This window comes from Hyperolius riggenbachi, chromosome 4, assembly GCF_040937935.1.
Source record: "Hyperolius riggenbachi isolate aHypRig1 chromosome 4, aHypRig1.pri, whole genome shotgun sequence".
NCBI lineage: Eukaryota > Metazoa > Chordata > Amphibia > Anura > Hyperoliidae > Hyperolius > Hyperolius riggenbachi.
This window is the reverse complement of record NC_090649.1, coordinates 321,600,999-321,626,431: the sequence shown is the minus strand read 5'-3', so window position 1 is coordinate 321,626,431 and position 25,433 is coordinate 321,600,999. Positions and strand designations below refer to the sequence as shown.

The 25,433-nt window shown below is 43.7% G+C and overlaps 1 protein-coding gene across 7 annotated transcripts in view; it reads right to left on the bottom strand.

The window, feature by feature from the left end:
* The window catches only part of MAP3K4 (mitogen-activated protein kinase kinase kinase 4), a 222,110-nt gene that overhangs the window by 126,625 nt on the left and 70,052 nt on the right, over nt 1-25,433 (bottom strand). For 5 of the 7 annotated variants that reach the window (XM_068231736.1, XM_068231739.1, XM_068231735.1 and 2 more), the window contains exons 3-4: nt 16,843-18,224; nt 9,087-9,344 (exon numbers count right to left, since the gene is read on the bottom strand). In XM_068231736.1, coding sequence (XP_068087837.1) covers nt 9,087-9,344; nt 16,843-18,224 — 1,640 coding nt within the window. Of the gene's footprint in view, nt 1-9,086; nt 9,345-16,842; nt 18,225-19,694; nt 19,748-25,433 lie in introns of those variants that run through there. The other 2 variants (XM_068231741.1, XM_068231742.1) reach the window with 2 other exon arrangements.

The following is a 25,433-nucleotide window of genomic DNA, read 5'->3' as shown; positions in this document are numbered from 1 at the left end:
AATATGCACCATTTATCATGTATGTTGCAATCCAAGTGCAATTACGCGTCCAGAAATTTTAAAGAGGAACTCTAAGGGTCCTTTTACACTTAATCAGTTGCTCTCAGTTATAACTGAAAGAAAACTGATTTTCAAAGTAATGCCCATGTTTTCCTATGGCCTCTTTCACACGTAACGCGTTTTAACTGAAATCTTCTTCCCAATGCACTGCTATGGGAAAACCGCGTACTAACGCACACTAACGCACACCAACTGATTAAGTGTAAAAGGGACCTAAGTGTAAATGGGGCCGAAGGAGATTTATTTTTTTTATTACACAACACAAAGGAAAAGAGAGAGTGTTATGAGAAAAAGGAGAGAAAAGGAAAATAGAGATAAGCAGTCAGTGTGGTGTAGAAAAAGTGTCTCATGCAGCATGGGAGGAATCATGTTTACTCCTGGCACGCAGAGCTAGATGGTTTTTTTATTCCCTTGAAGACACCACCCTTTTTTTTCTTATATAGATACCCAAGTTTATCCCGTTCACTTAGGGCCCTGTTTCACACAAAAAAATTGCTGCCTAAATCACTGCTATTTTGCCGCAATTTTGTTTGCAATTCTTGTTCAGGGAGTGATTCTTGTTCCCTGAATGAGAATTGCAAACGCAACCACCCTAAAACTTTGCCACGATTTTCAGTATAAAACAGACTCATTTGTACACTTTGATCTTCTGCTATTTCTGCCCTGCAATTTCTCTGCTCTCTACTAGGCTGCTATGCCACTGCTGTGTTTGATCCTGTGCTGCTACCCCATTTGTCTATTAGATTATAATACTTGATATTTAACACCCAATATCTTAGCACTCATACCTCCAACACTCTACATTTTGAGGGTAGGGAGGCTGGTATATCAAAGCTATCTTGTGAACCAGTGGGGCTGCAATTTGACACAGATGTAGCTAAACTCCAAATTTGAAGTATGTAGGAGGTATGAATGCTGAAATATCATGCCTCTCATATCAGCATTATGCAAATTAGAAAGTAGCTGCCTGTGATGTCATTACCCACAAGGCTGTGCACCAAGGCTGAATTTTAATTAAGCCTAGGATTAACGTCACTGAGCTTCCTGTGTCTCCAGATGCTGCTCATTGACCTAGGGTTCCCCCTCCCATTCCCCGTCCACGATGCTTCTTGACTGGATCCCTCCATCAAATATTTTTCTCTAAGTTCCCCCGAAGCGGTGCTGCCCAATTCATGACTGCGTATGTGCAAGTTCTGAACCACGTGTGCAGAGCAAAAGTAAGTGCTCAACCACAAGCATTCTCTTTTACTGCACATGTGCAGTTAAAAAAATTGTACATGCGCAGTTCAATCACTCTGCTCAAATGAGTTTCTAGGAGACTGGGGAGGATAGGAGAGCCAGGGACAGGAAACGGGTGGGACCTCAAGGTCAACGAGCAGCATCTGGAATCTAAAGAGGAGGTTATCTAGCACGTCATGGGCTTAATTCATTTTAAAAATAAAAAGCTTGCCAGTCAAATCAGTCAATGGAGCACCACACAAATAGCACTTTTACATTTGGGATAGTTAAAGTGGATCCGAGATGAAAAACTAACTATAACAGGTAACTAGTCTATATATATCTTATCTAAAGTTTAGATAATTTACACAGCAAATCTAGCTGCAAACAGCTTCAAGAGTATGTGATTATTTCTTCCTGTGATACAATGAGAGCAACCATAGGTGCCTGGCTCTTCTACTGACCACATATGCTATTGCTCCGTTGTTATTGCCTGATGAAGCGGGATCAAACCTGCGAAACGCGTTGCATATTTGGAGTTCATAAATAAAATATATTGACTGTGTTTACTACAGTCGTTGTGTGTCTACTTGAAGGAGGCAAGTCCACCACTACCTCCTCTATTTACCAAGAATGTTTTTTAAGCTCATTTAGCTTCCTTTTATCCTTTTGGCACCTCTGTTCTCCTGCATAATATTGAGTCCACCCTGGGTGGAGGGTTGAACCCCCTTTTTCTCATCTACAGAGAGCGACTTCTTATTCCTGAGTGGGGTCAGGAAAATCTCCCCACCTGCCTTTACAGTGGTTGCCTAATGGTAACCCTGGTTTGTGAGTATTAATATTTACTCTATCTAGTAACCATTTACCAGTACATATTACACTATTGGGGCTCTTGATGTTCCTTGTTTTTAATGAGAGCAACCATGTTCTGCTTGTCTTCGTTATAAACAGGCAAGCTGATCTGTATCTCCAGCCTTCAGCCTGTGAAAACTTCACTCCCATCTCCTCCTCTCTCCTCTCCTCTGCCTCTGAAATCTCTGGCTAGTAAACACCTCCTCCTCCTCCTGCCCAGACTGAGCTCCCATAAGCCCTTACTACATGGCTCTCAAAGTGCCAAGTCATTGGAGAAGCTGTGGGCGAAGCTTGTTTAGTTTATAGGGAATTAGGGTATTAAAACAAAAAAGTATTTGACTTGAGGAATGCTCTATAAACTATATGAAAGGAACACAATTATGCAATGAGTAAAAGTTTATCTCGGATCCAGTTTAACAGTACAGTATCTTCATTTAAAGGACCCCTCCGGTGGAAAAAGAGTATGCAGTTAAAATCTGACAGGACAGAGATTTTGGTTTAGTACATCTATTCAAGGGGGATTCTCAGGGTTTTCTGTGTTTTCAAAGTATTTCCTGAACGGCAGCTGCTAACTGATAGGGCTTATTTCCACTACCCTTGGATTCTGGATGCAGAAAAACGGATTCCAATGAAAGCCTACGGGCCTGTTTCCACTAAACACAATTTGCCGATTTCTGCATCATGTATAGTTTCCCATCCAATGAACATGCTAGTGGAAACAAGCCCATAGGCATTCATTGGATTCAGTTTTTCTGCATCCAGAATCCGCATGTAGGGGAAACCGGACAATAAAATAGTGTGCAAGGGAATGGGGAAGCTAGCTGGTATTTTACTATTTTGGCAGTTAATTGGAAATTCAGGAAATGCTTTTTAAAAACAAAACAAAAAAACCCAGAGTGTCCTACATGTGGAGATGGAACAGTCCAAACCCTGTCGGTTCTGCAAGATTTTAACGGCTTATTTTTTTCGCTGAAGTGGTCCTTTGAATGAAACATTGTATGGTCTTTAAACAAATGTTATTACTAAACCTAATAAATCAATAATAAAAAACAATTAGACTTCATCAAAGCAGAATTCTACTAAAAATATTTCATAAATCGCTTTCCTACCACTCTGCGACATGCTTGAATTCTGTAAAATTTAGAAAACATAACTTGCGAGCAACACATCTCTAAGGCGGACTTTTGTAAGCAAGATGTCCAATATGCCTTTATATCAGTAAGCATTTTGATGTTCCACTACAAAAAACACTATGCTTTCAATGGTCTACACAAAAATAATTTTTTTCTAAGTCTGCTTTTTTACCCTCTTACTTTTTTGTTAATGCTTTATTTTTATTTTTTAAAGATTCTTTTATTTTCAGGAATGTTTTCCAATACAAACAACATACATGAATATAACAAGTCAAAGCTGTTAAAGGAGTGAGCATTTCTAGTCATACATTGATTCACCGGCAGATAGCCAGTACTGACGGATGGTGAAAACAGATATGTTTTGACATTAGTATGACTAGTCCAAAACTTGATTGTCCAAAAAGAGTTCCAATACAATAGTAGGTAGATGAGAATGGAAGGGTTCCTTTGTATTGTGTGAGATGCATCATAGTGAGAGGCCAGGGCCCAAAAAGGGATCATACCCCGGATCCTCGCATTTGTGGTGGGACTCTTCTTACAAAGTGGGCTCAGTTTGATATATTGCATAAAGTTCACAATTGCACAAGAAGGGTTTCCAAAGGGATGCTTATTATATTAGGAGTGAGAGTAGAGAGTATATGTAGAGGTAAAAGGAAAGAGAAAGAGGTTTAATGAAGAGGGAAGAGAAGAGAAAAGGGGTGAAGGAGTGGGAAGGGTCGTGGGCATTTCCTGGAGCCGCCTAGTGACAGTTTTAAGTTTGCCAGGGGTAACTATCTTAGAGGTACAGTGGTCCCCTCCAGGGAGGGGGGGGGGCCTAATTGGAGGTGAGAGAGGTATAGCGGGGTGTTTCGACAAACTCAAACCAGCCAAACCAAGTCTTCATAAATTGATCTCGTCTTTCATGCATAGTGGAGGTGAGATCCTCCATTTTTTGCACCCAGTCAATCTCCCTAAGCCAATCTTTAATTGTGGGGGGATTTGGCGATTTCCAACATCGGGCAATTACAACTTTAGCCGCATTAACTAGGTGCCTTGTAAGGGCTTTCTTATATCGTCTGATTGACCATTGATTATGATGTAGTAGGAAGAAAGCGGGAGAGTCAGGAGGAAGATAATCTGTGAGAGAGTACATAATATCCCTCACATCACTCCAAAACTGCCTGAGTTTACTGCATGACCAAAATGTGTGCAGTAGTGTGCCCGTCTCCAGTCCACATCTCCAGCATAATGGGGAGACCGAGGGGAACATTTTATTGAGTCTGGAGGGGGTCAGGTACCATCTGGTAAAGACTTTGTATCCTGCTTCCTGGCTTCGAGAGGAGATAGAAGACTTGTGGGCAAAAGTTAAAATTTTCACCCATTTTTTGTCCGTAAAGGTCATATCTAGATCCTCCTCCCACTTAGTTCTATACATTTGACAGGGTTCCTCAGTAGTGTTTAAGAGAGAATAGACCAGAGATATAGCGCCACGGATATGTCCCTCACCCATACAAGCATGCTCAAATGGAGTAGTGCGTCTGTCAAAACTCGCTATCATTCCCTGGGAAAGTAGGAAGTGTCTGAATTGGATAAGGCTCCAAATATCTATTGTTGGGGAGCCCAATGATGAACGTAAGTCTTCCAGCTCTACCCATTTCCCCCCCGATATCAAATGGTGAGCTCTAAGGGTGGTACCTAATCTCCACGGGCTATAACCTCTTGGGCTAAGCCCCATAGGGAAGCTCTCATTGCCCAGAATGGGCATCAAGGGAGATGGCCAGGGTGATACAAGTGGCAGTTCCCTGTATTTAGCTAAAATGCGGGGGGTTTGCTGGGGAATGGTGGCTGCTGAGTTTACTTTTAAGGGGTGTATAGACCAAGGTCTACCTTGCAGTGTGCTTCCTATTAGCTCCTCCTCCATACCCACCCAACGTTTGAGGGAGCCGTGCCTGTGCCAGTCAATCACCCTGATCAGAGAGGCTGCAACGAAGTACAAGGGTGGATTTGGGACTGCCATCCCACCTGATTCCTTAGGAGCAGTTCGAATAGTGTATTTTAATCTGGGTTTCTTACCATTCCAGATAAACTGGGAGAAGGTTCTCCTTAATTGAGTGAAGTAAGATGAGGGAATGAAGATAGGCATTGTCTGGAATAGGTATAGAAGGCGTGGCATTATTGTCATTTTGATAATACAGCTCCTTCCAAACCAGGAGAACTGGGGCTTGTCCCAGGACGGCAAATCCTGTTTGATGCGGTGCAGGGCAGGGGTAAAGTTTGCAGACACCAGGTCTCTGGGATTGGGTGTAATCTGAATGCCCAGATATTTCAACGAGCGAGTGGGCCACTTAAAAGGGGAAATTACTTTGCAGCAGTGTCTTGAGTTCTCCTGAGAGTTGTAGGCTTAAAGCTTCACTTTTGTCATAATTGATGGACATATTTGATATTTCCCCATAAGATTTGAATTCGGCCAATAAATTCGGTAGTGAGACGTGGGGATTTGTGAGGAAAAACATAAGGTCGCCGCATATGCAGCTTTTTTGCGAGTAGAGTTGGGGAGGGTAACTCCCTGTATGTCAGGGTTATTTCGAACTGCGCACAGGAACGGCTCTAGAGAAAGCGCAAAAATTAAGGGTGGGAGAGGGCAACCCTGGCGGGTACCATTGCGGATAGGAAATGGGTCTGATAGTGTGCCGTTCGCTTTCACCCTAGCAGTAGGACATGAGTAGAGAGCCAGGATACGGCCAAGCATGTTATCTGACAGGCCTATATACCTAAGTGTGCCTGCAATGAGGTCCCAGTCCACCCTGTCAAAGGCTTTTTCTGCGTCTGTTGATAGCAAGAGAGTTGGCATGGACTGTGACCTCACCCAGTGCATGATGTTTAAAGTCCTAATGGTGTTGTCTCTGGCCTCTCGGCCCAAGACGAATCCCACTTGATCGTAGTGAATTATTGAGGGGACAATCTATTTGCCAGCATTTTCGCATAGATCTTCAGATCTACATTAAGCAAGGATATAGGTCTGAAGCTCTGGCATTGAGCCGGATCTTTTCCCTCCTTTAGAATTACAGAAATGTGGGATTCGAGCATTTGAGGGGAGAAGGAGCTCCCACCTGAAAGGGGGTCAGAGATGGCATTAAATGTTTTGAGAAAATGCGGGGATAATTGCTGTGCGAACTCCTTATAGTATTGTGCTGTGTAGCCATCTGGGCCTGGTACTTTGCCTGAGGGCGTTTGGGAAAGGGCTATGTGCAATTCGTCTTCTGAGAATGGTTCCTCTAATATTTTAGTGTCATCTGGGGATAGCTTCGGCATCTGTGATCGTTGGAGATAGTCAGCTATTCTACTCTGTTTGGCCTCTGCATTAGATGCAGGGTGATGGTGTGGAAGATTATATAAATAGGAGTAAAAATCCTTGAAGGTCTCTACAATCTTTTCATATTTATAATGCATTACTGAGTGTTTATCCTTGATACAAGGTATGTAATTTGAAGATTGTTGGGTTTTTAATGCTTTGGCCAAGATTGAGCTGCACTTGTTGCCAAATTCGTAGAAAGTGCGCCGACAGCGCAGGGCCGCATATTTGACTTTAAAAAATAATAGTGATTTGAGTTTTTCTCTCAAGTTTGTAAGAGTGGCCAGTGTTGTAGGGGCTCTATGTCTTTTGTGTTTCTGTTCTAGCTCACCAACTGATACCAGGGTGTCATTAATATCCTTGTCCCTTTCCCTCTTTTTCCTCGCCCCCTCCCTAATCAGAAGTCCCCATGTGAAGCATTTTTGTGTTTCCCAGATCGTGAGAGGAGACATATCTCCAGTAGCATTTACCTCAAAAAATTCCTCCAGTTCCTGTTTGATTCTCTGAAAGACCTGTTTATCCTCCAAGAGAGAGTTGTTTAACCGCCAGGAAGCAGGACCTCGTCTATTTTCCCCAATGGCTAAGTCAACAGAGACTGGGGCATGATCAGATAGGGAGATGTTTCCAATAGAAGGGGCTGTGGATACTGAGAGGAGGTTATGGGAGACAAAAATATAGTCTATCCTGGTGTATGCATTTTGAGGGAAAGAGTAATATGTATAGTCAATCGTGGATGGGTTGTGGAGCCTCCACACATCTACTAGTTGCATTGAGAGCAGTAGTGATTTACATTTACGTAGAGCTAAATGAGAGACAGATGACTTTTTCGAAGGAGTCTAGTTCCGGATCTAGAACCATGTTAATGCTTTATTTTTAATCAGCCCTTTTGTTTTTCTCTTTTAAGGGCATTTGTTAACCAAAAGACTGCAAGGATGACATACAGCTTATAATGAATTTATTGTGTAAATTACAATGGTGACACATTTGCAGTATTTTATGACACCATGTTTTCACGCAATATTTCTGTGTGGCTTAACAGACACATCATTCACATAAAAGAGAATTAGACTCCTTCCATATATTCTGAACATTAACATTTCTATGTTGGTTTTATCAATGGCAATGAGATCAGGCAGCACACATTTAGGACTCACGTATACTGTGCATCACGGTGTGTGTTATACTTAAATGCACAGCAGTGCATTCTGAAAAACAAATGGGAATGCTGGACATTGCATTCTATGCAATGTCCAATTTCCTTTCCTATCACACACTAATGGTATGTTACTGTAAACCACACACGACAATGTGTAAATTAGGCCTAGTACACACAGGCTGACAGTTATATCAAATAATCAGATTGTCTGCGAACTATATGTGAATTCTGCTGTAGAGAGACTGGAAACAATAACATGACCAATGTTAAAGAGACTCTGTAACAAATTTTCAGCCTTATTTCTTCTATCCTATAAGTTCCTATACCTGTTCTAATGTGGTCTGGATTACTGCAGCCTTTTCTAGTTGCACTGTCTCTGTAATATATCTAATCTTTTCTTTGTCAAGCTTTGTCGACCCAGGGAGGAATGGGCTGCCTTTGTTGTAATGAATACAAGTTATGCACGCCCCCTCCATGCCCTGTGTGCTTTGTTTATTTTTCACAGTGAGCTCTGAGTTTCAGCTTGTCTGTGATGCAGTTTGTGAGGCTGTTGGGGGAGGGAGCTGCCAGTCACATGCTGAGAAACTGTTATAAAAACTTGTAGTATACTATAACTCACACACACATATATACATTTGTAAACACTGCCTAAAACTGGCGATTAAAAGCCAGGATTGCAGCGGGGAGCGGCAGAAACGGCAAAGAGGGATCCAGGAGATTACAGTGACTCAATTGGTATGTTTTTTATTGTACAAATCGGAGAATACAGATTCTCTTTAAGACCTTAAACAATTGTATATGCTGGCAATTATCGACTGATTGTACACTTGTCACACTGTGTTTATGTAATAGTTCCCACTAAGGGTACAAGCTTCAAAAAAACCGCTCGTATGATCAATTGGATTGGGTACCGTTAATGGTGCCAATCAACGATGAACAGTTCTATTGATCGTTTCGTAGATCCAAATGTCTGAACTATTATTTTAGTCCGATTACCGTAGATTGCTTTTTTTACCTTCATTGTTCGGGCCGAACGATCAATCACAATGGCCGGACGGTCGATCGTTCAAAAAAAAAAAATTGGATCCTTAATGGGTACGTTATACCTTGGTTCAAACGTGCGACTTCCAGCATTCGTGGAAGTCATTTACCGCCGGGACCAACCAATGCCCACATTGATATGAATGGGAGTGTCCATCTCAAGGAGTTTACTGTACTTTGCCAATGATTCATGAATGTTGCAGTCGATTCTATTGAGCAGTCAACTACTGAAGTGATCCGCAATAGACTGAACATATACAATGCAAAAACATTTTTTAAACATCTCAATACTGACCTGTTTAATGCTCAGAAGTGATGGCTCTCCCGCGGGCCTCTGTTCCAATCTCAATTTGAGACATTCATGAATTACATTTAAAAGGACCCGACAGAGGACCAAGAAAGCTGGCTCAAATGATGGTAAGTTCATGGCCCCCAGCTCTTCCACTGACACAAAATCACAAGAAGGCTCTGAGTTGTGCATTGAAGTAGGCGATTGCTTCAGAAGGTCTGGCAGGTAATCTGAACATAATATAAGGTCTGGGAATTCTGAAGACTAAACCCACATTGAGAAATAATTAGACCACATTTGAAATATAGGACTACTTGCTTACATAATACTGCAATCATACTCTTTCCATTAGTTTTAAACAGAGTGGAAGGGATCAGAAAATGGTTTATTCTCTTTAGCATGGACACAGCATAGATGTTCTTTGTTCCTGCCTGTATCTTCTACAAGTACTCTTACCAAGGACTAGTTTTAGGCCTTGTTCACATCTATGCAGCGCAGATGGCCATGCAATTGGAACGCAACGTGTACGATCGCACACCATCTGTGCTGCTACTCGCGACACTGCTGTTTCCATCCACTGACAGTGAATGGGTCAGCTCTGCGCTTGCGGGCAGAATGCATGCAGCAGTACGCAAGCGCAACCTTGAAAATCGTACTGCTGCGCAGTGCATTTGAGTGAACAGCAGAAGGGCTGTCTATACCCTTCTGCCGTTCTTGCATGTTAGCACATCGTACGAGCTACCAAATGCGCACGGAAACGCGTACGATGTGAACGAGGCCGAAGTCTATGACTAAAAGTATTAGAGGCAGAAGATCAGCCGGCTAGCTAGGTAACTGGTATTGTTTAAAAGGGAATATCCCTCTCACTTCAGTTGTACTTTGAATTTCCTAAGCATTGGCAGTTAAGAGATTCATTTCATGTTACATAATTTCAATCAACAAAATTGTAATATGCAAATTAGAGGAGTCGGAGTCGAAGTCAGTGGAATCGTAACCTGAGGAGTCGGAGGATTTTTGTACCGACTCCACAGCCCTGGTGTTCAATGTGCACATCATTCTCAGTGGATTCCCTGCAGCTCTGTGGGGAATGCATAAGTAGAGTATAGTACTACTGTGTAACTTAAAGTAAACCTGAGACAGATAAAAGTTTTATACATACCTGGGGCTTCCTCCAGCCCCCTTCACTCTAATCAGTCCTTCGCTGTCTTTCTCCGCCACCTGGATCTTCTGCTATGGGTCCAGGCACTTGAGCGAGGCGGGGGTAGTGCACATGCACACACTCCGCCACCAGGAATGTACTACACCTGCGCAGCACTATTGTGCAGATGCAGAACGCTCCTGGCTGTGGACGTGGCACGCGGCCTGTCTGTGCTGATTGGCTGAATTACCGGGGCTCATAGCAGAAGATCCAGGTGGTGGAGGAGGACAGGGAGGGACTGATTAGCCTCAAAGGTATGTATAAAACTTTTCTTTACATCCGTCTCACGTACCCTTTAGTCACCAAACCAAATTTTAACAACATATCAAATTATTTGATTTCATGAGCAAAAGGAGTGCATAAATTTGCATAAACTAGCATCAACGCAGAATTATTTGCATCTCAGTGACCATCTTTATTAGTGACACAGCTACACATCAGGCTTTATTCTTACAGCATAGATGTTATTTACTATATATAAAAGATTCCTATGTACACATCATATATACAGTCACAATCAGATATGTATATCTGACTTTAAAAATACAGGGACTGCTTTATTGAAGCAGCACAAGTAAATATTTTTTGATTGGTTTATTTCATTTTTGTGGGCGAAGCACAGCTAATACTGTATATATAATTTGTGATGACTATTATCTGAGAAACAGAACATTTTATAATATTTTCTATTTTAATTACAGTTTAAATGCACTAGGAGTCAGAGTCGGTGCATTTTTTTCCCGACTCCAAGTACCCAAAAATTGATCCAACTCCTCGACTCCGACTCCACAGCCCTGCTGGAGACAACATGAGACTCATACCTGTGCTAATAATGTTTTATTTATTAGCAGTACTAAACATACAAATTATTATATCATAAGTTTATTTTCATTTCAGAATCCCTTACTCCCAAGTTAAGAAAATGAACTAAGGAACGTTACTACCATTACTATGCATTATAGATATTGGTGTACTACAACCAATGCATATTTCTACATAAAATGAGGTCTTTTTTGTCAAACATACATAAAAAAAAAACACTGCAATAAATGTGATTTTGCAGTATTTTTGATCTTGTAAACTGCATTTGTTTTGTGTAATTACTGTAAACTGGTATTTAAGGGGATTTCAAATATGAACTGCACTTCTGTCCCAATAAAAGTGCTCAGTCAAACTGAATTACAAGCAAAGACAAGCGTATCAGAAGTCTTGCAAAATTTAAGAAAAATACCAAACTGGGACATTTTATTCTGTGGAACGTTTTTGAAAGAAAAAAATAATAATTTAAAGTCAAGTATTTCCTTTTTCCAATGCAAAGTTGAATAAATAAAAGGTTGCTACCAGAACTGGCCTTTTTAAAATTCTAATGGTAACTAGGGGTCAGTGTACAGAGTGATACTAGACATATGTAAAATAAGACAACAGAGCAACTCGGCAGGATCAGTCCTCAATGAAAAACCTAGGACATTGCGTACTGGATGGTTTACCAAATATAAATGCCAAGTACTATTTTGCATGGAATGCTATTTCACCGATGCTGGATACATCATAGGCCAGACTCTATCAAACTATGGAGTAAATACTGGGAAAATGCTAACAAGGTGTGTTACAGCCCCTAGCCAGCTCCATGGTCAGTTAACACCCAAATAAACACAAATGATTAGCATTGCCATGCCGACTTGAAATAGACAAGAATAATCCTACAGAAGCTATTGTGCTACCAAAGCTCACATTTGTTTTAATGTTACTTTCTTTTGCATCTCTGGATATCTACCGTCTTTCCCTTAAAATAAGACCTTCCCTGAAAACAAATACTAGCTTACATCTCAAGCATGCTTGAAATAAATGCCCTCCACCAAAAATAAGACCTAGCTGCAGGGACACAGCGAAGAACAAGGGCCGGCGCTGGGAAAGTTGGGGTAACGTTCACCTGCTCACCAGACAGTAACAGCACCGCCGTATACAGGAAGTAAACAGATCACTTCCGGTATACGGGCCACTGTACAACTTTAGCTGCCTTCAGCTAAAGGGGGGGGGGGGGGGGGGGGATTGTAATATGCCTTTTTACACTGGCTATATATTAGGGTAATAAGGCTATATACTAGGGGGATCTGGCTATACACTAAAGGGAGATCTGGCTAACCCCACAAAATATACCCGTATTTCGCGCCGTATAAGACGCTCCGGAATATAAGACGCACCCAGGTTTAGAGGGCAAAAACCAGGGAAAAAAATATATACTAAACCTGGTGCATCCATATTCCAGGAGCGTCTTGTACATGTCGTCCTGTGTGTCCTCATGTGTGCTCCTGTGCCCCCCATATCCTCATGTGTCCTTCTGTGTGTCCTCCTGTGCCCCCATGTGTCCTCCTGTGCCCCCATGTGTCCTTCTGTGCCTCCCATGTGTCCTCCTGTGTGTCCTAATGTGCCCCCCATGTGTCCTCATGTGCCCCCATGTGTCCTCCTGTGTGTCCTAATGTGCCCCCCATGTGTCCTCATGTGCCCCCATGTGTCCTTCTGTGCCCCCCATGTGTCCTCCTGTGCCCTCCATGTGTTCTCCTGTGTGTCCTCATGTGCCTTCATGTGCCCCCCATGTGTCCTCATGTGCCCCCCATGTGTCCTCATGTGCCCCCCATGTGTCCTCATGTGCCCTCCATGTGTCCTCATGTGCCCCCCATGTGTCCTTCTGTGCCCCCCATGTGTCCTCCTGTGCCCCCCATGTGTCCCTATATGTTCTCCTGTGCCCCCCCATGTGTCCTGTGTGTGCTCGTGTGCCCCCATGTGTCTTGCTGTGCCCCCATATGTCATCCGGTGCCCCCATGTGTCCTCATTTGCCCCCCTTGCCTGAGTCTCTTGGCCCCCCATAGGGTGTCAATAGCGGCGGCAACTTACCTTTGGCAGGCTCCCACGCTGATCCTAGATGATTGCGCTGCCCCCCGCTAGCCTCCTCTGCCTCCCCCCTGCTTATCTGGCCCCCCCCCGGGTGTAGCAATAAGTATCGGCAGCTTACCTCCGCAGTGCGCCCGCGATGACTGCAGACGTCCGTCTTCCAGGCACTTCTCGCTCTAGTGACCGGCTTGAACTGATGACGCGCAGTTCAAAGCCGGTCACTAGAGCGAGAAGTGCCTGGAAGACGGACGTCTGCAGTCATCGCGGGCGCACTGCGGAGGTAAGCTGCCGATACTTATTGCTACACCCGGGGGGGGCCAGATAAGCAGGGGGGAGGCAGAGGAGGCTAGCGGGGGGCAGCGCAATCATCTAGGATCAGCGCGGGAGCCTGCCAAAGGTAAGTTGCCGCCGCTATTGACACTCTATGGGGGGCCAAGAGACTCAGGCAGGGGGGAGGAAGGCAGGCACAGAAAGGCAGGGAATCCCCGACGTGGCGGCGGGTCGCGGTTCGTATCGGCGGGCGTTATTAAGTCGGGGATTCCCTGCCTTTGCCGTATAAGACGCAGGGACTTTTTCTCCCCATTTTTGGGGGAGAAAAAGTGCGTCTTATACGGCAACAAATACGGTAAGACCTTCCCAAAAATAAGCCATAGCACATATTTTGAAGGAAGAATGAATATAAGACAGTGTCTTACTTTCAGGGAAACACGGTAATACAATATTTAGTAAAGTAGAACTGTGTAATGTTCTGCAAATATGTAAAATGACAAGTGGTTAAAAAAAATGGTAAAGAATGTAGAGACTTCATTTATAATACAGATCTTGAAAAAAAAAAAAAAAGATTTATAACATCCAGAGAAGTTTGCTAACAGTCAATACTAGATGTTTTTGATCATCAGGCCTTTAGGTGGCACTGCATTGCATTTAAAACAGACACAATTCTGCAGTGGAAATCACTGTGCTCAAGCAGCAGCAAAACTTTCAAAAACTGAAAACAGTTTGTTGCCGAAACCAGAAACGCAAGTTAACCTCTACCCTGCAAAGAGGTGCAGAGAAAATCTAATATGAACAAGAGCCAGAAACACTGCCACCTCAATTCCTTTAAGACTGACTGAGGAGAAATGGAAATTTGTCCTTTTTCTCTGAATGAAATTCTTTGTAAGAATAATGATCTATGCTTTGACCAGGATAAAGAAAAAAAAAATGACTGTCCAGATTGTTTTTAGCGAACCGTTCCAAGTCCAGCATCTGTGATGGTATGAAGATGTGTTAGTGCACATTGCATGAAAAGCCTGAACATCTGGAAAGGCACCTGCTAAAGAATATATACAGGTCCTGAAGTAGAACAAGCTGTCATCCAGACAAAGCAGGCAAAGCATTGCTTATTTCAGCATGACAGTGCCAAACCACATGCTGCATGTAGTTTGTAGTACAGTAGAACAGAACACGTGCTAAACTGCCTAAACTGGCTTGCCTGCAATGCACACAACATATTGAAAAATACAAAAAAAAGGCCCGGTCAAGTGTTAAGCTGCTGAAATCCTATATCAGGAAAAAACAGATTGAACAGTATTTCAAAACTACAACAATTGCAGTAAACCTGCTCCTGCCCCAACTGGCTTTTTTTTATTGTGTTGCTGGTATATTGCTAGCAATTAATATGGCAATGAGCAATATGTGTGCATATATATATATATATATATATATATATATATATATATATATATATATACATACATACATACATACATACATACACATATATAATAAATGTGCTGCCAAAAATTCTGAGTGGACATGGAATTCTGCAAATTGTCTATGCACATTTCTTTATTTGGTTTCAAAAGGGACCACTCATAGTCTACCTCAGCTTCATTCACTTGGTCCATTTTTTGAGCTGTCCATCTAATTGAAAGCAAATTACTGACTTTTTGCAACCTTTTCAAAACTTTCTACCTGGTATCTGTCTTCAAACCTAACGAAAATACTGGGCTAACTATATCTATTGGAAACTTAATTTTAAAAAAAATTGACTATACCACTTTAACCAAATCGGGAGTCAATATCTCCATATTTATGCACAGTAATTTGAAATTAGCTTGGTTGATATGGGTTCTGTTGTAGATCAGCACTGACCTTCAACTGCACTCATCCCTCTACAGCAATATCCAATTATAAAGAAATCCTTCATCTTATAGATATACCGTATTTGTTGCCGTATAAGACGCACTTTTTCTCCCCCAAAAATGGGGAGAAAAAGTCCCTGCGTCTTATACGGCAAAGGCAGGGAATCCCCGACTTAATAACGCCCGCCGATACGAACCGCGACCCGCCGCCACGTCGGGGATTCCCTGCCTTTCTGTGCCTGCCTTCCTCCCCCCTGCCTGAGTCTCTTGGCCCCCCATAGAGTGTCAATAGCGGCGGCAACTTACCTTTGGCAGGCTCCCGCGCTGATCCTAGATGATTGCGCTGCCCCCCGCTAGCCTCCTCTGCCTCCCCCCTGCTTATCTGGCCCCCCCCCCCGGGTGTAGCAATAAGTATCGGCAGCTTACCTCCGCAGTGCGCCCGCGATGACTGCAGACGTCCGTCTTCCAGGCACTTCTCGCTCTAGTGACCGGCTTTGAACTGCGCGTCATTAGTTCAAGCCGGTCACTAGAGCGAGAAGTGCCTGGAAGACGGACGTCTGCAGTCATCGCGGGCGCACTGCGGAGGTAAGCTGCCGATACTTATTGCTACACCCGGGGGGGCCAGATAAGCAGGGGGGAGGCAGAGGAGGCTAGCGGGGGGCAGCGCAATCATCTAGGATCAGCGCGGGAGCCTGCCAAAGGTAAGTTGCCGCCGCTATTGACACCCTATGGGGGGCCAAGAGACTCAGGCAAGGGGGGCAAATGAGGACACATGGGGGCACCGGATGACATATGGTGGCACCGGAGCACACATGAGGGGGCACAGCAAGACACATGGGGGCACACGAGCACACACAAGACACATGGGGGGGCACAGGAGAACATATAGGGACACATGGGGGGCACAGGAGGACACATGGGGGCACAGAAGGACACATGGGGGGCACATGAGGACACATGGAGGGCACATGAGGACACATGGGGGGCACATGAGGACACATGGGGGGCACATGAGGACACAGGAGGACACATGGGGGGCACATGAAGGCACATGAGGACACACAGGAGAACACATGGAGGGCACAGGAGGACACATGGGGGGCACAGAAGGACACATGGGGGGCACATGAGGACACATGGGGGGCACATTAGGACACACAGGAGGACACATGGGGGCACATGAGGACACATGGGGGGCACATTAGGACACACAGGAGGCACAGAAGGACACATGGGGGCACAGGAGGACACATGGGGGCACAGGAGGACACACAGAAGGACACATGAGAATATGGGGGGCACAGGAGCACACATGAGGACACACAGGACGACATGTACAAGACGCTCCTGGAATATGGATGCACCAGGTTTAGTATATTTTTTTTTCCCTGGTTTTTGCCCTCTAAACCTGGGTGCGTCTTATATTCCGGAGCGTCTTATACGGCGCGAAATACGGTAACTGAAAACTTTACAGGGATCATGCCAATATTGTAATCTCTGAAAATGGGTAATCATGACAAAATGATAAAAATACATAGCAATTCCTTACCTCCAACATATGATCAGTTTTTATCAAAGCTCTTCGGGCTCTTTGAAGCGAGCCATGCATTAATTTATGAAGCCTCAAAATTAACTTCCGAAGCCCCATCTGCTTTAATGCTTTGTCCACAAAAGGTCTGTATATTGAAGTTAAACAATGCCTGTTACAACCAGACTCATGGCTGCACTCTGGACTTCCCCAACACGAGTCATCCTCAGACATGAATCTGTCTAATTTCTGTGGGCGGCAGTCCTTTTTCAAAGAATGACCCTTTAATTTACTGTTTAAGTTATTGTCGGTTTCATGTCTAGCATCTAATATATTGTCCGTCTCCTCTTCTTCACTTTCTTCTGTACAAGTGCCAGAACTATCTGTGCTCATATTCCCTTCTTGTTCCATATTACTGTCTTCTTCCTCAGGACCATTTGATGGACGTGGTGAAGAAATTTCAAACACTGGCCAGCCAATGTCAGAAAGGTTTTTGATGCCTAAAACAGTTCCCATAATCCTAAACTTGTGGTTGAGGTCCTTAGTTATATTAAGCCACAAGCAGAGTGCCTGCACTCTTGCTTGAAAGTCTTTTGCTGCATATTTTTCATAATCTCTTTGAAGAGCTTGTAAAGATGGGTAAAGTGCCTCAATGTACTCCAGAAGTTCCATGATTTGTTTAACTTGCTCAAAAGAAACTCTTTGCTTCTGGATGTGGTCATGATAGCCTAAATGGCCAACTGAGTTTACTTCATGAGGACATGAGTACTGCCCCTCAGTAACTGCCCCATTGAGATTGCCACCATTACTGACAGTCGATAACCTTCCATAGTTTACCTTAAAATTTAGGATTTCATTAATTATGTCAGGTATTGCCTGTCGAGCTGTATACAGGAAGATATCTTGGTCATTAATACTGCGGCCGGCATGCCAAGCTTGTAGTTCTAGCCAAAAAAGTTCATTAGACTGGTTAAACCACATAGAAGATGTGTTTTCTTGAACTCGCTGTTCCCGTTCCTTTTTTTTAGAGACTGATGTAAGCTTAAGCAAAAGACGAAGTGTCTCAAAAAACTTCAGGCGGTCAGCCGGACAGTCTGTTCTAGAGGTCTGTCGCGCAGTCCTTGGAATTTGAACAGGCACAGACACTGGTAGCTTGGCATTACTGCTACAGCCAAGGCTGAGATAAGGCTTATTAAGATCAACATCTGGTATAGATTTTTTTGGCAAAGACCCACAGCTTGCCTCCAGCATAAAGGAGCATTGCACATTTTTCTTCTGATCCCTTTCTGTTGTTCTTAGTGTTGCTCGGTTCTTCTTATCCTGCCGGTAGCTGTGATCATCTACATTGTCCGAGTTTTTACCAACTTCTTTCTGTGGCGTCTGATTTGGGGTGGTCATCTTTTCTAAATGGAAGTTAAAGAAAAAAAAGAAATAATGAAATTTTGATTATATTTGATTATATTATTATTGTATCATCAGTCTTAAGATTCTAGTTGTGTGAACTGAACTAAAGTTGCATTCCAGCTAAGAGGTTTTTCTTTCCTTTGGACAACATGAGGAAGTGTTGGGATATTGCAAGACTTTTTGTTGTCTCATGCACAGCAGTTTTCGCACACTTTATTTCCAAGTGATCAAGATTACTCCTCAACAGAAAATGAAAACTCCTTCCATCGCAGACACACAGAAATCAAAAGAATATTTGTAGTATACAGTCAAGTAGAAAAACAAAGTTATTATGGTTGGTTTCACTTCCTATTGAACATAATGGGCTAACATTCACAGGAAGTAAAATTTCAGCACAAACAAGAATTAAAATCTTGCAAAGGTTCTTATCCTCCCCCAAGGTTATTGCATGCATTTCACCTCAAAGTCAAACACTAAGGAATAAATTACTTTAGCTATGAGTAGTGGGAGAAATTAACATTACGCACTACTCAGGCAAAGATAAATGGAACTTGGACTCTGCTTTACTGGTGTAGGTACAGAGTTCTAATAGTTGTGCCAGCGTAACATACAAAATTGTAATCTCTATACATAAAGTAGGCATCAGGATATTCAGCTAAATGGCCCTCCATCATTTGAACTGACATTTAAGCTCTCCGAGTTACTCAGCTGTTATGTCACTGTGAGCTGCAACAGAAGGCCTATGCCCTCAATTCTTCCATCGAACAGCATAATCACAAAAGTACATGGATCATGGTGGGTAATGGCTTGATTTGCATTAGATGAGATTAAAATGGAGAACTATCACAAAAATTGTAAAACGCAAAATACATGTAGATATCTACCTAGAAGTCATACATTTCTCCTACGGTAAAATGCACTACAAATTACTTTTTTATTTTGCCTTTCAGTGAGGCTAGATTCACAGTAGGACGCTGCGTTATGATGCTACGTTAAGTTCACAACGCAAAATTACAACGCAACGCACCAAAAAAGTCGCAACGCAACGATGTGTTACAGTCGCATACAGTAGATACAGTATGCTTCCCTGTATCTGTAAACGTCTGCGTTAGGAGGTAATGCACTGCAGCAGTGTGTCACAATAAAAATGCAATGTAGTTTTTGAATGTTTCCCTTTTTGTCTAGCACAAAAAATGGTTTGCAAATTAATTAAGATTTCCTGCAAAAAACATTGAAAACATTTCAACAGTACCTAGACACTGTCTACCGGATAATCTGTATATGCCCCAAATTCCTTGCAGACCTCTTTGCAGCAGATGACAGTTGAGAGAATAGAGCATGATGCAATGTATTTATCCATCTTTGGTTCCTCTCTCCCACCATAGGAAACAGCAAGCAAGTTGAAATGTTTCTTGATAAACTCACTCAAAGACCATTGTTGGATTGCACTTTGCATTGCTGACAATCACCTTATGTCTGGCTTGCACCTGGCTACATATTTCAGTTTTCAAACTGTGCAAATCAAAACCAGACAATGATCATGACATATGCCCATATTCATTCCTGCAGAGAGACGACAGAAGTGTTATTAAAAACAAACTCCTGTCTTGGAGTAAAATAATAGCAATCAGCCAGGAAAATTGAACTTGGCTGAGTGCTTATTACCTGAATAGTCGGAATGTAAAGTTATGAAAGTAACGGGCATATATAGAATTTTCTAAGCTTCTAATCCATCTATTAGGCACTTGCACCTATCCTTATGCTCATGATATGTAATATCATCATCTAGAAAAGCAACTCTATGATCATCCTAATATAAAGGTTAAGTACTTATTGTCTTTTCCTCTCATGTTATTAGATGCTTACAGCTAACATGTAAGAGGAGACATAGCTAAAAGCCAAAAGGCAAAAATCAGGAGCTGCAATCTAATATAGAAAAGCCATCTGCTGCTGCGCAACCACTACACGTGTTCTGGGATAATGTGTCCATCTGAGCACCATGTCATCTGTAGCTCCCAACATCATAGTAGTAGGCGCTTTCCAGCTGATTATTTTAAAAGGCTATTTTAAAAAATATATATATTCCTTTTTTCCATTTTACTTCTTATTCCTTCACACTGCTCAAAGCAGACATACAACAGAAGAGAACCAGCCCCCAGAACATTAATATATCAGCGTTCTCTCAGTGTGAATCCTTAGGATGTAAGTTGCTGTTCGGGCACACAATACTCATGCCTATGGAAATCTGCTTTCCATGTTCATCTTTTTTTCTCAGCTGCAGCTTCTTTCAGCCCCTCAATTTATTCTGTGTCCTCCCATTGTGCTGCTGTCGGTCCACTTCAAAGCTCCAACAAGGTGCCCGGTCTCAGAAATGGTGCCTATTCTGTCCCATCTGTGTGCCTGCTTGAACACGCTACCAAGACCGGGAGCTTTATGCACACGAATGATTTGCACAGTATTGTAAATGCACATGCTCAGAACCATCCAGGGCATGGCTACCATGCCTCTCAGGAGCACAGATGGAAAAGAGCACACACTGTAGTTACTAAACTAGCTGGTTTAGAGCTTTTAAAGACATGCCACCGCATCACTAAGGAGAGGAGTAAGAAGATACTGAGGGGGCACTTGGATAATAGTGCACTGAAAACAGCCCCATGTAAGCAAAAAACATGTTTTCATTCAGGTTTGCTTAAAAGCACACATGAAGCAGGGATTGAAGTTAAAACTAGGTACATATCCCAGAAGAGCAAAGCCTCTGGATAGACCAGAGACTTCCCCATCCTAGACCTCGCTTGCTGTTCCAGTGATGGAACCATCTGAAGATATTCAACAACAGCTTGTGAAATATGTTCTAGTGGCAGTGGCCCCATATTTGTACAAGCACAAGTATGGCCTGCACAGTAGCAAGAAGCCACTCATGCACAGCTTTTTCCTCTGTGCAGGAGAAACTTTGTGCTACAGTATTATCTCATCATAGTAAACTCCAAGGGACCAGAAAAACTGGTTTACTATATCAGAAGTTTATGTAATCCTCAGCGCTGCTGTGACACCCAATACTGCTGTTACTGCCTGCAATCACCCAGTGCTCAGTTGGTACAGTGTGGCCACCACCAAAGGACAAACTACAGCACAGGCTTAGTTACTTCAGCAATAGGGGGGTACACTTTTTATTTCACAATCCTCAATCATTAAAAACAAATCACGTACAAGGTGGCCACACTGTACCAACTGAGCACTGGGTGATTGCAGGCAGTAACTGCAGTATTGGGTGTCACAGGACGCTGAGGATTACACATACAGTTTTCGACAGTTCCACTGTGAATTGGAAATAACCTCTGGCAGCTGGATTACTTGTGAAGCGCTTGATAATCTTACTTCTTCATAGACTATATCAGAAGGTCACTATATCAGAAATAGTCCTAGAAATGGCCCAGCATGCCCTGGTACATTCTCTGCTGCAAAGCACCAACTCTGTCATCCCATTGGAGGTACAGTACAATCACTTGCACATTTGGTGGACTACAAGGTTAAGTATACCTTAGGGCTGCATAGCCAGGCTGTACAAATTCCAGGTACAGTATCCAGGGCTCCTTAAAAATTGCTGCCGTGACTGATTAGCTTGCTTTCTGTGAGTGGCTCCAATACCTCTGCGGGCGGGACTTACAGCACGTGTCCTGCAAAACTTTCTGCTCACACATGAGCCAATCATGAAACCTCTCTTCAAAATACAGCCAATCGTGATAAGCCACTTATATCTTTAATGTGAGTGGCTCCAATACCTCCACAGGTGGGACTTATCCTCTCCTCTCCACTCTCCTTAGTTTTGCAGCAAGTAGCTCCACCCTGATCTGCACTACAAGTGAAAGTACCGTATTTTTCGGACTATAAGACGCTCCGGACTATAAGACGCACCTAGGTTTAGAGGGCAAAAACTAAGAAAAAAAAATAATATACTGAACCTGGTGCATCCATGGTGCAGGAGCCTCTTATGAACCTCGCCCTCTCCCCTCAATTATAGCCCCTGCGCCTGAAAACTATCCCAGCAGCCTTCTTTATTTTCACATTGGTATTCACAATCATCTCACCAATCATGCTTGCAACGGCAACACAACACTCAAAAACAAATTGGTGTGTGATCCTTATTCTGCCAAAGAAGTAAAGAGCTACTTATGCCGCCTGGCAATCCTAACATTGGTGACCCATGCATGACACAGCCGGAGGGATGCAGGTCAGCCATCACTGCAGTAGTATGTGAAAGCTGTGCAGATTGGCTGTTGTCTACCTATGTCTCTTGCCCTCGTGGAATCATCAAAAATACAGGCATGCCACTCATTACCCTGTCCTCCCCAGTGTGCTGTCCCTCTGTGTTCCCAATTGTCCCCTCTGGCTCACTGTCCTGTTGCCCTCTCGGTGCACTGTCTCCCTGCCCCCTCCATGCACTGTCCTACTGTCCTCTTCGGCACACTGTCTCCATGTCCCTTCTGCACACTGCCCTCCATGCCCCCTCCATGCACTGTCCCCTCCAGCACACTGTCTCCATGTCCCTTCTGCACCCTGCCCCCTCCATGCACTGTCCCACTGTCCCCTCCGACACACTGTCTCCATGTCCCTTCTGCATGCTGCCCCCCATGTCCTCTCCATGCACTGTCCCCCCCAGCACACTGTCCGCATGTACCTTCGGCGCGCTGCCCCTCCATGCACTGTCCCGCATGCCCCCTCCAGCACACCGTCCGCATGTCCCTTCTGCGCGCTGCCCCTCATGCCCCGTCCATGCACTGTCCCCGCGGCGTGCGATTCCCCTTCTACATACCGTACATGCTGCAGCTGATGAAGTACGGTATCTTCCGGGTAATCACAGCCGCATCTACTACGAATCAGGAGCGCTTCCCCAACCTGCCAATCACGGCAGTCTCCGTCTTTAGGGCCAATCACAGCACTTCCTCAGTAGCAGGAAGTGCTGTGATTAGCCCTAATGACGGAGACTGCCGTGATTGGCAGGTTGGGGAAGCGCTCCTGATTCGTAGTAGATGCGGCTGTGATTACCCGGAAGATACCGTACTTCATCAGCTGCAGCATGTACGGTATGTAGAAGGGGAATCGCACGCCGCGAGGACAATGCATGGACGGGGCATGAGGGGCAGCGCGCAGAAGGGACATGCGGACGGTGTGCTGGAGGAGGCATGCGGGACAGTGCATGGAGGGGCAGCGCGCGGAAGGTACATGCGGTCAGTGTGCTGGGGGGGGGGGGGGGGACAGCGGGACAGTGCGCTGGAGGGCACAGGTGTAAACACCAGGAAACAGGCGGAGGACGGGGACAGCAGGCAGGAAAGATGGGCACAGCACTGCTGGAGGAGGCAGAGGACAGGGACAGCACTCCAAAGTACAGGAAAAGGAGGATGGGGACACAGCATTCGGACTATAAGACGCACCCACTTTTCCCCCCCACTTTTGGGGGAGAAAAAGTGTGTCTTATAGTCCGAAAAATACGGTAGCTTGTACTGCCCCCAACACGCTACAGGAAACGTCAATACTAACAAGGGAAGAGATACACAGGAGTGTGTACAATCCCGTGGGAGGACTATGATACATTTATCGGTGATTGCAAAGTGGAAATGGTAACAGCATCCTTTTGTTTACATTCACATTATTCCTTATTTTCCCATGGCTGCTTATTTGTACAGTGCTGTATATCCAGCGCCGATGCCATTCTTCTTGTCTTACAAATGTTATTAGGCATAATAAACTGAATAACTTTGCATGTGAGGAATGCGATGGAGGCTAAAACATAACAACTTTTAATGTATTGTGACAGGGTGTCACAGGCTCTTATAGGAAAGGTTATGGATGGGCTGTATGTAGCACCTCGTTTAAGGTGCTTGGTCAAATAAAGCTCCAGGGAAAAAAAAAAAGTGTGTGCTAATTTGGCTTTTTCAAAAGCCGGTTAAGGGTCCTGGAGCTGGCCAGGGAAGTGTGGGTGGGTTCCCTGGCCACCTGGCCCAGTCCAGGTATTACACCTGTGCAGGGTGGAGCACAGGTGCTGAATAAAGGTCAGCCAGTCTGACCAGGAAGGAGCTCACTTGGTTCCTGTACTCTGGAGGGAACAGAGCTCTCACATGGGAGAAAAGACTAAACTCTGCATGTACAATGTAAGTTGCCATGTTGTTTGTATGTTTTGCTACAATACTGTTTATGTATAGTCAGTCAGGGACTGGAGTGAGACAGGTAGTTGCTCAGCCGAGCTAGGTTTTGTTTTGTTTGATGGACTGTTTTGTATTCACTGGCAACTGTTTAATTTTCATAAATAAACCAGGCAGGAGCCTGACTTTTACAATATTGGAAGCCTGCTGTCTCTTCTATGAACTGTCTCAACCCTGTTGCTATGGGTAACCCTTACAGTATATATTAAAAAGAACTTGAGAGGACACTGACAAGTAGTGCTGCTAACATACAAAAATGTAAATCGTGAAGCAGTATGGAGGAGAGAGCAGTTTGGACTAATCCACTATATTGTCAATTGGGATTGAACTAACCTCTCACACTGCATAGTAAATACAAAACAACCCCTATATACACCCCCCTATAAACACCTCCCCCCTATATATAGGGGGGGGGGTGTATATAGGGGGTTGTTTTGTATTTACTATGCAGTGTGAGAGGTTAGCCTAATCCCAACTGACAATATAGTGGATTAGGTCAAACTGACTCTCTCCTCCATACTGCTTTATTATTTACATTTTTGTATGTTAGCAGAACTACTTGTCAGTGTCCTCTTGAGAACTTTTTAATATATTAATTAAACATTATGTTTTAGCCTTCATGGCATTCCTCACATGCAAAGTTATTTCGTTTATTTTGAATTCAGGTGTGTGTAATTTAAATGTTATCAGGCATCAACTCACTTGCAACCAGCCTGAATAGAGCAGCAGACCATGGGTTCCACACTGACATATGATGCATGCACCACCCGCTGTTTACTATATCCAGAGTCAGCATCACGTAGGGGCCAAAAAAAACATGTTTACTATAACAAAAGTTTTATCTGACAGGCTATATCAGAGTTTACTATACCAGGCGTTGTTCCCATAGGCGTATAATGGAGATTGGCCAGGACCTGGAGAGGTAGTTCACTATACCCAAATGTTTACTATAGCAGAGTTTATTATAACCGTACTGGGCAGTCCATTCCTACACCTGCACAGTATGGCCAT